General features: G+C 54.6%; 1 protein-coding gene across 4 annotated transcripts in view; it reads right to left on the reverse strand.

The window, feature by feature from the left end:
- The window catches only part of SAP130 (Sin3A associated protein 130), an 862,033-nt gene that overhangs the window by 604,529 nt on the left and 244,561 nt on the right, over window positions 1-12,943 (reverse strand). For all 4 annotated transcript variants that reach the window (XM_085634456.1, XM_085634459.1, XM_085634457.1 and 1 more), the window contains 2 exons: window positions 711-852; window positions 148-269 (listed from right to left, as the gene is read on the reverse strand). In XM_085634456.1, the coding sequence (XP_085490582.1) occupies window positions 148-269; window positions 711-852 (264 nt within the window). The remainder of the gene's footprint in view (window positions 1-147; window positions 270-710; window positions 853-12,943) is intronic.

Consider the following 12,943-nt stretch of genomic DNA (forward strand, 5'->3'; position numbering starts at 1 on the left):
TTTCTCAGACGATTATGTTCTTCTCGTAGTAAAAGTGTTAAGATGATAATTTTTAACAGGTAAAAAATGAGGAAATGTTAGCTATCTGTACCTACAAAGCTCTAACTAATGATATACATCTTTACTCCGAGCCATATTGTCACTTACCAGGGTATTGTCGAATGGTGGACACAGAACTGGTGATTGGTGTGTAGGTGTGGGCAGACAGCGGGTATCCAGATGGTGGATAGGTGGGCAAAAAGTACTGGAACTGGACAGGCACAGACTGACTGTAAACAATTAAAAAAAGGTAAGGTAAGAACAGGCCATCACAAATGATGCCAGGCTGATTCCCTCACATATCAAGAGCTCATCCAATGCTTTCTAATGTCAATATATCTGAATAAATGTACCTTGAGCATTGGAGAAGATAACTGATAACACTCACTTCTTCAACGCACTTCCGAACTAGGAAAGTTACTAGCATAACAGTATCGGAGCTGAGGATGTACATGGAACCTAAAACTGGGAGAGATTTCTCTTGGCTAAATATTACTTTTGAGTGGAATCTCAAATGTGTATGCAGTTTCCTGGGGCAGCAATTCAGTATTTAATCATAATCAATACAATTTACAAAAGTACTTGTGTGCTTGCTTGACAATGTATCCAGTGAGTCGCATTGCATTATGTTACAGTCTGATTAAAAGAAACAGCATTCATAGCCCTCTTACCGGTTCTCACTTCTACTCTCCATTGCCACCGGGTTGGGAGAGGCACGATGTCCTGATATGGGGATCAACGTGCTCCGATCAGCTGCATAGTCAGACTGGATACGGGGAGACGTATGGGTTATCTGCTGTGGGACCACTTTAGCTGTAAATGACAACATATTAAGTTACCAAACCCCACACATCTACCCTCACTACATGCTCTACTACTCTGAATCAGAAAAAGCAGAGGAACAAATTGTATCCTAAATGTTTTCATTTGATTACCAACAGTACGCTTAGAATGAAAAAGGATCAAATAGAAGGTAGAACTGCAACACATCTACAGACGAAAAAAGCAAGGCAGAGAGAACACAGGATAAATTTGATATGGGACAAGCTTGGGAGAAGAGATGAATATAAATAATTACTGCTATATATCGACATGGGAAGGGTTGAGGGAGGAACATGCCACGAGACCAACCCTGTAAGTGGCAGGACGGTCATCTCTCAGATTACCTAACTAGATTTCACCTTCACCGAGGCAGCTTGGTTTGCAACATGGTACATATACTACAGTGAGTTCAAATAGAGCAGTGACACCATCTATCAATCAATCAACCAGTGATTGTTAAAGCGCAACTACTCACCCGCTAGGTTCTCAAAACTCTGTCCTTTCCCTTCGACACTGTTCACTTTACACTTCAGAGTCCTGACATGACCAGAGTGACAGGAGCGGTTCTCAAGTAGATTATTACTATCATCATACATAAGCTTTCAAAACCCATATAACCATTACTTCTACTACAATTGACAAGGCCTTCTAGCATTCGAACTATGGATTATATTGAACCATGACAAACAAAACACACAAATCAAAAACAAAATGCGCAATATCGATCAAACACCGTTCATCAACAATGTCATAATCATGGATTCCAAGCGGTCACTCAGAAAAAGATAAACAGGTTTTCAATTTTCCCATAGCCAAAAAAAGAATCCAAGCCATCATCTTTCCTTGTGCTCTTACACCCAAACTATGCCAGCGGCCTTTACCTTGAAAGCCTGACGTCATTGCAACATTTTTTAAAAGCACAGACTGCTGCTGTAAGACTCATACTGAGTGCTCCTAGTCAGACTTGCCCCTCATAAGGACTAAGATCACCAGTTGTCATTTGAAAGATGTATCACATTTAAAGCAATGTGTACAGCACACTACACTGAGGAAAAATAGTCTGATTCTATGATTAGCTCAAACTCAGACCAGTCAAGACCCCTACACCGTATAAAAGGGGCTCTTTGATACCACTTTAAAAGAGACAACAAACAGGAGATACCTTATTCTCTTGTCAGACAGACAAAGACTGGAACTCGATTCCTGGAAGAATAAGACTAATACACATCCCTTTACAATGTTAGTAAGAGCCGGGTTTTTAAGCTCTCTATCAACATATTCACACAAGCATAGGCAAAGCATATAGGTCTTGCATATGTGAGAGCAATCGGCTTTGGCAATGTGCTTTAGCCATGTTGTACTGCTGTCCAGCATGGCTAAAAGTTAGCTTGGGGTAGGGTAGATTAGATCGGGGTGGGGTGGGATAGATTGGGGTACAGTGGAGTAGATTGGCATGGAGTGGGGGTAGGGTAGAATGGAGTAAAGTAGATTGGAGTGGGGTAGAGAGGTTGATTGGATTGGGGAGTTTGTTAGATTAGCGTGGTAGATTGGAGTGGGGTAGACTGGAGGGGGTTCATTGGAGTGGGGCAGATCGAGGTAGACGGGAGTGGGATATTGTGGTAGAGAAGAGTGGGGTGGGGTAGATTAGGGAGGAGTGGACTGGGGTGAATTGAGGTAGATTCGAGTAGAGTGAGGTAGGGTAGACTGGGTGGATTATAGTAGGGTAGAAAGGAGTGGAGTGGGGGTAGATTGGAGTGGGCTAAATTCAGGTAATGCAGAGGGGAGTGGGCTGGATTGGAGTGGTGTGGGTTGACTGGGATGGGGCAGAGTGGGGTAGATTGGAGTGGGGTAGCATGGGGTGGGGTAGAATGGGTGGAGTAGATTGTGGTGGAGTAGATTGGGGTTTAGTAGATTGAAGTGCAGGTGTAAATTGGAGTGCAGGAGTAGAATGGTGTGGAGTGGGGTAGGGTAGATTGTGGAAGAGTGGAGCACAGTGGAGAGGATGAAGTTGAGTGGAGAGGAGTGGGTTGGTTTAGATTAGGGTGGAGTGGGGTACGTTGGAGTAGGATAGACTGTGTGGATTACATTATAGTAGCTTGGAGTAAAGTGGGTAGAATGGAATGGATTTGGGTAGATTGGAGTGAGCTAGATAGTGTTTTTAAAAAAAAAATGTATTTATTGTATTTTCCAGCAAAAGAACATCCAAGCGGAAAGTAGAACAATAGAAAGGTATTGCACATTACATATTGGTAGAAGCATGCAATTATCATATCATAGTACACATAGATACAATTGTCTGTCGGTTATACATTGACCCAGGACTTAGTATATGATATTGTTCTAAAATGTATACATAAGTTAGCTTTGGATTGCACTTTACCAAAAATAATATATCATCATTTAAAGACTAATTTTGCTAATGCATGCATCTCTGAACAGTGCGGGGGACTAGACTTGCCCTCCTCCCACCTCATCTGTTAAAACAGTTCACTCCCAGTATGTGTACCTACAAGCGTGCGGTAAGGCATATCATCAACCGGAATTTTCCTTTAGGTACTCCAATTATGGCTCTGTAGTGGGGTATTTTTGACTGGGATAGATTGAAGTGCAGTGGAGTAGATTGGAGTGGGGGTAGACTGCAGTGGGGTAAGGTAGATTGAGATAGAGTGGAGTAGAGTGGGGTAGATTGGAGTGGTCAGGCTGGAGTGGGCGGACAGGAGTAGGGTAGTGTGGCGTGGGGTAGGGCAGAATGAAGTAGGGTGGGGTGGACTGGGATAGATTTGAGTTGTATGTGGTAGTATGGAGTGAAGTGGAGTAGAGTAGATTGAGTAGAGTAAAATGGAGTGTGGTAGATTGGGGAGTGGCGGCTATGGATTAGAGTGGAGTGAGGTTGGATAGATTGGAGTGGAGTTAGATTGAGTGGGGAAGAGAGGAGTAGGGTTCATTGGGGTGGGGTAGATTGGGTGGATTAGAGTAGGGTAAATTGGAATGGAGTGGGGTAGATTGGAGTGAGGTATGTTGAAGAGGGATGATTGAAGTGGGGTACTTTAGAAGGGGCAGTTTAGAGTATAGTGGGGAAGATTGGACTCAGGTAGAGGGGTGGGGTAGATTGGGGTGAGGTGGGGTAGATTGGGGTGAGGAGGGGTAGACTGGTGTAGAGTGGGGCAGATAGGGGTAGATTGGGGTGGGACATATTGGGGAAGGGTAGATAATGGGGTGGGGTTAATTAGGGTGGAGGGAGTTAGATTTGAGTGGAGTTGGGTAGATTGGAGTGGTATAGATTTGGGTAGAGGGCAGTGCAGTGTGGTAGAGTGAAGTGGGGTAAATAAGGTGGACTGGAGTGACGTAAATAGAGGTGGAGAGGGGTAGATTGTGGTTGATTGGAGAGGGGTAGATTGTGGTTGATTGTAGTGGGGTAGATTGTGGTCGATATCGGTAAATTGGTGTGGGGTAGACTGGAGTGGAGTCGGTAGAGTGGAGTGAGTTGGATTGGGGTACATTGGAGTGAGTGGAGGGTCAGATGTGGGTAGATTGGAGTGTAGTGTGGTAGATTGGGTTAAGTGGGGTAGATTGAGTTACACTGAGTGGAGTAGGGCAGACTGGAGTAGATTGGAGTGGAATAGATAGGGGTAGAATGGGGATAGATTGGGGCAGGGAAGATTATAGTAGGGTAGATTGGGGTAGGGTAGTTTGGAGTGGGGTAGAGTGGGTTAGATTGGAGTATAGTGTGGTAGATTTGGGTAGAGTGAAGGGCAGTGGAGTAAATGGAAGTGGAGTAGAAGGGTGGATTTGAGTATGGTAGATTGGAGTGGGGTAAACTGGAATTAAGTGGGTTAACTTGTACTGGGGAAGAGTTGGATGAGGTAGATTGGAGTGGGTTGGATTGGGGTTCACTGGATTGGGGTAGTGGGGTGGAGTAAGGTAAACTGGGGTCGATTGGAGCAGAGTGGGGTAGATTTGAGTGGAGTGAGGTAGAATGGTGTGGAGTGAGGTAGATTGGGTAACAGTGGATAGAATTGTGGAAATTTAAGTGTGGTAAAATGGAGTGGGGTGAGAAAATTAGGGTGTGGTAGATTGAAGTGGGGTGACCTGGAGTGGAGTAGATTGGGTTGAGTGGGGTAGACTGGAGTGAAGTATATCGGTAGTTTATAGCAGAGTGGGGTAGTCTGGGATACATTGGAGTGTAATGGGATTGATTAGATTTGATTGGATTGGAGTGGGGATAGACTGGAGTTGGGTGGAGTGGAGTGGAGTAGGGTAGGGTAGGTGGTGGGGAGGGGAATAAAGGGTGGTACAGATTGGAATGGTTTGAGTTGAGTGGCATGGAACGTGGCCAAGACTATTAGAGTGGAGGGGCGTAGAGTGGAGGGGCGTAGAGTGGAGGGGCGTAGAGTGGAGGGGCGTAGAGTGGAGGGGCGTAGAGTGGAGGGGCGTAGAGTGGAGGGGCGTAGAGTGGAGGGGCGTAGAGTGGAGGGGCGTAGAGTGGAGGGGCGTAGAGTGGAGGGGCGTAGAGTGGAGGGGCGTAGAGTGGAGGGGCGTAGAGTGGAGGGGCGTAGAGTGGAGTGGCATGGCATAGAGCGGCATGGCACAGAGTGGAAAGGCATGGAGTGTAGTGTAGAGTATGCATTAAGTGGTGGTGCACTGTCATCACAGACAACACATTTTCAGTTGAAATGACCATTACATTTTGACAGAAATATGGTTTTATTGCACACAAACGATAATTGGTGCAAAGGTCATAAACTAGAGTATGAATGCATTGACCGTATTAAAATATTTGTTTCCACCACACTTCAGAATTGCAAAAATAAAATCGGATTAATTTGTACTAATTCTAAAATATTCTGAAACTTCAGCACAGTTGTTTATTGTTGGAAGGCGGGCCTCGGGGAGTCGGAGAGACCACCCAGAGGGGCCCCCACACTGTACGAAGTAGCCGAGCGCTGCTGAGAAGCCTCCGGGGGAGATCCTTCTCCGATCATGTACTAGCACAGTAACACCACCACAACGGACTCAAGGAGGTTTGTCTCAAGACGAGCAATTCTTTATCAGCACTTTAAAGGTTACGGGATCAATATTTACACGGAAGGGATCAAGGGATCCACAAAAGTCTGTGTCTCTTTAGAAGGGAAGGGGTAGCGGGACAGTCTTTGGCAGGAGCTTGGTACGAGGGTACCTGGGGCCCAGTTCTTATCCTCAAGCTGGAGGACCTCCGAATCTCGGAGGGGTCGAGCCGCGACGGCGTCCGCAGGGCTCTGGCGTCAGTTCGGGGAGAGCCGCGACCAGGTCAGCAGGGCTCTCAAGATGGTTTCTGCTCAGCTCGAGCCGCGACGTCGTCAGCAGGGCTCCGAGGGAGGTTTCAGCGAGGGTGGGCTGCGACAGCGTCAGCAGGGCCCCGATGTTCCGGGGGGCTTCAAGGTTTCGACAAGAAGGAGCCGCGACGCAGTCTGCAGGGCTCGTGGTGGTTTCAAGCAAGAGTTCTTCTCCGTAGGGTCGGCCGCGATTCGATCAGCAGGGCTCTCGACTCCGGGATACAACTCCCGGTCTGTTGCGGGGTCGCCCCAGATATAGGCCTGGAGCCCTTTGAAGTCTGGACCCTTGCGCCCGGAGGGGCGGAGGGGCCGGGTTGGGAGCGGCCAGACGCCCAGCAGGAGAGGCGCCGGGCCCAGGAGAGATGGAGGCTGATCGCACCTCGGTGTGTGGGGACGGTTGGGGGTCCCATCGATACCGCCCTCCGCCAGGGCGATGAGGTGTTCACGTGATACCCCCTGGCCAGTTCTTGGTGCCTCAATGTCTGGGCCTCGCTGGGGCCGAGGCCGGGTTGAGCGGAGTCAGGTGGACTGGTGTGCAGGATCACGTGGCAGGCAACAAAATGGTGGAGCCCCGAGGTGTATGCGACCTCGTGCGGCTCGAACGGGTGGCCCGTGGAGGCCAGGGCGGGGAACGGGCCCAACCCCAGGGAAGTCAGGACCACGCCACGAGGCCGGGTCCAACAGGCGTCCCCCCCAGCCGAAGGCAGGGAGAGTCACCCATCTTCTTGGGGATTCTCCTCGTCAAGGCGGAAGAAGCGGGACAGGCCGTCAGCGTTGGCGTGGTCATCGCCGGGTCGGTGCTCAACCGAAAAGTCCATCCCTTGCAGGGCAATGGACCATCACAGCAGCTTGGGATTCTCGCCTCTCATTTGCATTAACCACCGCAAGGGCCGATGGTCGGTCTGGAACCGAAAGTTGGTACCGAAGAGATAGGGCCGGAGCTTCTTAAGGGCCCACACTACAGCGAAGGCCTCGCGCTCGATGGTGCTCCATCGTTGCTCCCGGGGCAGCAGCCGTCGGCTGATGAAGGCCACTGGGCGGTCGAGTCCCTTCTCATCAACCTGAGACAGGACGGCCCCGATCCCATATTCGGAGGCGTCTGTCTGTACGATAAACTCTTTACTGTAGTCAGGGGCCTGGAGCACAGGGGCAGTGCACATCGCGGCCTTGAGAGTGTCGAAAGCTGATTGGCAGCGGGGAGTCCAGTGCACCTTCTTGGGCTGCTTCTTCGAGGTGAGCTCCGTGAGAGGCCCAACAATGCTCCCATAGTCCCAGATGAACCGCCGGTAGTATCCGGTGAGGCCAAGGAAGGCCCGCACAGCGGTCTGGGTAGTGGGAGGTTCCCATGCCTGGATGGCATCGACTTTTGGCTGGAGGGGGGCCACCTGACCGCTTCCCACCTGATGGCCCAGGTAGGTCACCGATCCTTGGCCGACCTGGCATTTGCTGGCCTTAATCGTGAGCCCAGCCCTTTGGAGGGCGGCCAGGACGGCTTTGAGGTGAACTAGGTGCTCAGCCCAGTGGTTGCTGTACACGGCAATGTCATCCAAATAGGCCGCGCTGAAGGCCTCGAGCCCGGCCAGGACCTTGTTTATGAGTCTCTGAAAAGTGGCCGGGGCATTCTTCATGCCGAAGGGCATCACCCGAAAGTGGTAATGCCCATCAGGGGTATTAAAGGCGGATCTTTCTCGGGCGCCGGGGGTAAGCTGAATCTGCCAGTACCCGGCGGTGAGGTCCAGCGTGCTCAGGTAGCGGGCGGACCCCAAGCGATCGATGAGTTCGTCGGCCCGGGGTATAGGATGGGCGTCCGTCTTGGTCACAGCATTCAGGGCTCGGTAGTCTACACAAAATCGCAGCTCCGGGGGATGGCCGGGGGCTGCGGCCTTTGGTACCAGGACGACAGGGCTGGCCCACGGGCTGTCAGAGGGCTCGATGACCCCGAGGGCCAACATCTTCGCTACTTCGGCCTGGATGCATGCCCGTACTCGGTCGGGTACCCTGTAGGCTCGGTGTCGCACGGGGGGGCTGTCCCCGGTGTCGACGTCGTGGACGCACCAGTGGGTCACCCCCGGGGTGAGGGAGAAGAGGGCTGCGTAGTCCTGCAGCAGTTGTTGACAGTCGATGCGCTGTTCCGGGGTCAGGGAGGAGGCGAGCTGGACACCTTTGATGGATCCGTCGTGGACGTAGTTCTGCAAGAGGTCGGGTAGGGGCTCGGAGTCCTCCTCGCCCCCCTCGTCGGTCGCCAGCAGCAGGCTCAGTTCGGTCCGGGCGAAGTAGGGTTTGAGCCTGTTAGCATGTAGAACCCGGAGGGGGTTCCGGGGGGACTCTAGGTCAACTAGGTAGGTGACGGGGCTCTTCTTCTCCACCACCTTGAAGGGCCCAGTCCACTTGTCCTGGAGGGCGCAGGGCTCAACAGGGGCCATGACCCAGACTCGCTGGCCTGGCTCGAACGTCGAGGCGTTCCGATCGTACCACCGCTTCATGTCCTCCTGGCTGGCTTCGAGGTTGGCTTCGGCCAGGGCTCGGAACTTGCGGGTCTGGTTACGTAGGGTCAGGAGGTATCGGTAGACGTCAGGAGGGGCGCCCTGGAGCTTCGTCTCCCAGCCCTCCTTGACCAGGCTGAGGGGCCCGCGGACCGGATGTCCATACAATAGTTCAAACGGGCTGAACCCCAGGGACTTCTGCGGGACTTCCCAGTAGGCGAACAGGAGGCATGGCAATAGGACATCCCATCTCCGCCGGAGGGGCTCTTCCAAGCCCTGGATCATCCCCTTTAGGGTTCGGTTAAAGCGCTCTACCAGCCCGTTCCCCTGGGGGTGATAGGGGGTTGTGAATTTGTACGTGACCCCGCACTGCTGCCACAGGGACGCATGTATTTGGAGATTAAGTTTGTGCCCCGGTCGCTCACCACTTCGCGGGGAAATCCCACTCGGGAGAAGATTCCCATTAAGGCCCGGCCCACCACGGGGGCCGTTACAGTTCTTAGCGGGACAGCCTCCGGGTACCTGGTGGCGTGGTCCACGAGGACCAGGATGAAGCGGTGGCCCAGGGCGGTCCGGGGGTCCAGGGGCCCCACAATGTCGATCCCGACCCGTTCGAACGGGGTGCTGACGGCTGGAAAGGGCTGGAGGGGGGCCTTGACCCGACCCCCGGTCTTCCCGCTGGCTTGGCAGGTCTGACAGGACCGGCAGTGGTTGTCCACGTCTTTTCGCATCCGGGGCCAGTAGAAGTGGGTCACCAGACGGCTGTAAGTTTTGTCTTGTCCCAGGTGTCCGGCGAGGGGCACGTCATGTGCCAGGTTGAGAAGGAACTCCCGGAAGCGGAGAGGGACCACCAACACGCGACTGGCCCAGAGTTCTGCCACTTTCTGTTCACTGTACAATAGGCCCTCGGCCCAGTAGACCCAGTGGGTGCCGGTCTGGTCACCATTGGCTTGTGCGGACGCTTGTCACCGGACCCCTTCGAGAGAGGGACAGGACTGCTGTCCTTGCTGGAACTGTTCTCGCGAGGGGCCCCCTTCGTGGCGCCATTGTGTAAGTTCTGGTAGGGCGCCTAGGGAAGCAATCTCTTCGGGGGAGGGTTCAGTCGGTCCAGTGTCGGTGTCCGCCTCCCCCTCGCTGCAGGCGGGGGTTGGTGCGAGCCCCTCGGGCTGGGCGGTACCGGGGGCCTGGGATGAGCGGGGGGCCTGGGCGGCCATGGACCGGGTGATGGCGCAGGCCCATTCGGATAGTCCCAGCATTCGGAGGTGCTCTCGTCGCTCCACTTGAGCCCAGGGGGAACTCTCTAGGTCGTTCCCCAGGAGGCAGTCCACTGGTGCGTCGTCCCGGACAGTCACTTTCAGGAGGCCTGTCACCCCTCCCCACTCGAAGGGGACCAGGGCCATCTGGCACAGGCTTTCGCTGTTGTCGGCCGTCCGGACGGGGCACAGCACATTGGGTAGGATTTGTTCGGGGGTCACCAGGTGGCAGCGAACAGCGGTGACACTGGCGCCGGTGTCACGAAGGGCTTCGGCCCGTCGGCCATTGATGGTGACCTGCTGCTGGTATTTCTGGGTGTTGCTTGGGATTGGTGTGCGGGGCACCATTTCTCGGCTGCCCAGGCAGACCAGGGACATGGCCGCCGGCTCCCATTCGGTGGTTCCTCGGTCGAGGATTTCTTCTTCTTCCTCTCCTTCCCCCAGGGCGGCGGCCACCAGCTGTCGGGGCGGGGGCTCGCCGGCCCCGCTTCTTCGGTTCAGGGGGCAGACCGGATCGCTGGCATAGTGTCCGGTTTGTTGACAGCCGTAGCAGGTTACTGGGGGCCGTGGTCCGGTTCTGGCTGAGGTCGCCCCTCTTCGGGCTAGGCTCGGGGAGAGGTGTTGCGGCGGCGGCCCTCGAGGCGGGCTCCTGGGGGCCCCGGCGGGGGGGTCCAGATTCCGGTTCGGCCCTCCCCCTCCACCGCGTTGGCGTGGAGGTCCGGTGGGGTTCCTCTGGTACTCCCCCATCGAGTTCCGGGGGACGCGGGTGTTGACCCATCGATCGGCCTCGACGGCGAGTTTACGTGGGTCGGTCATCTTGCTGTCGAGGAGGTGTTGCCTTAGCTCCACGAAGCAATTGTTGGAGAGATGTTCCCAAACAATGAGGTCGACCAGCTGCCCGTAGGTGGTGACCTTGCTACCCTTGATCCATCCTTCTAGGGCCCGGCTGAAAAAGTCCACATATTCCACCCAGGTAGTGCCCGGGATCTTCTTACAGTCTCTGAACCGTTGGCGGTACATTTCCGCGGTTAGCCCGTAGCGGGTGAGCAGGGCCTCTTTCATGTGGTCGTAGGAGGTCATTACCTCCTCTGGCAGCTGGAGCAGTGTGTCTCGACCTTCACTAAGGAACCGACCCCACAGGCCGGCGCCCCAGTCCTTTCGGGGCACCCGATGGGAGGTCATGGCCACCTCGTAGGCCTTGAACCATTGTTGGATGTCGTCATTTTTATAGTACTCCTTGACGACATCTTTCGGGATATGTACTTTGGTTTCGGCAGGCGGTAGGGAGTCTTTATTACTGGGGGTGTCGGTCCCCCCGTTCTTTGCCTTGAGCTCGAGCTCTTTGAGACTTCGCTCGTGCTCAAGGGTCAGCCTTTTTTCTTCCAACTCCCGATGCCGTCTCTTCTCTTCTATCTCCTCCTGTAGCCGTAGCTGCTCTAGGGCCAGTTTCTTTTCCGCCAGCTGGAGTTCGCCGTCCAGCCGCAGTCGTGCGAGCTCTAGTTCGTGGTTCCGGACCCTCTCTCGTTCTCGTATCTCCTCCTCGGAGAGGCCGGTTTCTAGGCTGTTTCTTCCTCCGGTTGCCGGAGTCGGTGCGGTTGATGTGGCCACAGTCAGGGGCAGGGGACCTTCGTCCCGGGAGGGGCCTGCCTCGGCCTCCAGCCAGGTCCTCAGGGCTTTCTGCATCTCCTCTTTGGTACCTAGGCCGGTGGTTGCAATGCCCTTGTCCTTGCAGAACTGCTTCAATTCTTTGTGCGTGTATTCCTCCAATCGTTCGGGCTGGAACTCCATGGTCGTGTTGTTCTCTTGGCTGCTCATGACTTCCGTTTGTCTGGATGGGTAGCTAGTGGGTTACTGGCTTGTGCGTACTGCGTTCGGCTCGGATCCCACCGCTGCCACCAAATGTTGGAAGGCGGGCCTCGGGGAGTCGGAGAGACCACCCAGAGGGGCCCCCACACTGTAAGAAGTAGCCGAGCGCTGCTGAGAAGCCTCCGGGGGAGATCCTTCTCCTATCATGTACTAGCACAGTAACACCACCACAACGGACTCAAGGAGGTTTGTCTCAAGACGAGCAATTCTTTATCAGCACTTTAAAGGTTACGGGATCAATATTTACACGGAAGGGATCAAGGGATCCACAAAAGTCTCAGTGTCTCTTTAGAAGGGAAGGGGTAGCGGGACAGTCTTTGGCAGGAGCTTGGTACGAGGGTACCTGGGGCCCAGTTCTTATCCTCAAGCTGGAGGACCTCCGGATCTCGGAGGGGTCGAGCCGCGACGGCGTCCGCAGGGCTCTGGCGTCAGTTCGGGGAGAGCCGCGACCAGGTCAGCAGGGCTCTCAAGATGGTTTCTGCTCAGCTCGAGCCGCGACGTCGTCAGCAGGGCTCCGAGGGAGGTTTCAGCGAGGGTGGGCTGCGACAGCGTCAGCAGGGCCCCGATGTTCCGGGGGGCTTCAAGGTTTCGACAAGAAGGAGCCGCGACGCAGTCTGCAGGGCTCGTGGTGGTTTCAAGCAAGAGTTCTTCTCCGTAGGGTCGGCCGCGATTCGATCAGCAGGGCTCTCGACTCCGGGATACAACTCCCGGTCTGTTGCGGGGTCGCCCCAGATATAGGCCTGGAGCCCTTTGAAGTCCGGACCCTTGCGCCCAGAGGGGCGGAGGGGCCGGGTTGGGAGCGGCCAGACGCCCAGCAGGAGAGGCGCCGGGCCCAGGAGAGATGGAGGCCGATCGCACCTCGGTGTGTGGGGACGGTTGGGGGTCCCATCGATACCGCCCTCCGCCAGGGCGATGAGGTGTTCACGTGATACCCCCTGGCCAGTTCTTGGTGCCTCAATGTCTGGGCCTCGCTGGGGCCGAGGCCGGGTTGAGCGGAGTCAGGTGGACTGGTGTGCAGGGTCACGTGGCAGGCAACAAAATGGTGGAGCCCCGAGGTGTATGCGACCTCGTGCGGCTCGAACGGGTGGCCCGTGGAGGCCAGGGCGGGGAACGGGCCCAACCCCAGGGAAGTCAGGACCACGCCACGAGGCCGGGTCCAACATTTATT

The sequence above is a fragment of the Triturus cristatus genome, chromosome 11 (assembly GCF_964204655.1).
Source record: "Triturus cristatus chromosome 11, aTriCri1.1, whole genome shotgun sequence".
Taxonomy (NCBI): domain Eukaryota; kingdom Metazoa; phylum Chordata; class Amphibia; order Caudata; family Salamandridae; genus Triturus; species Triturus cristatus.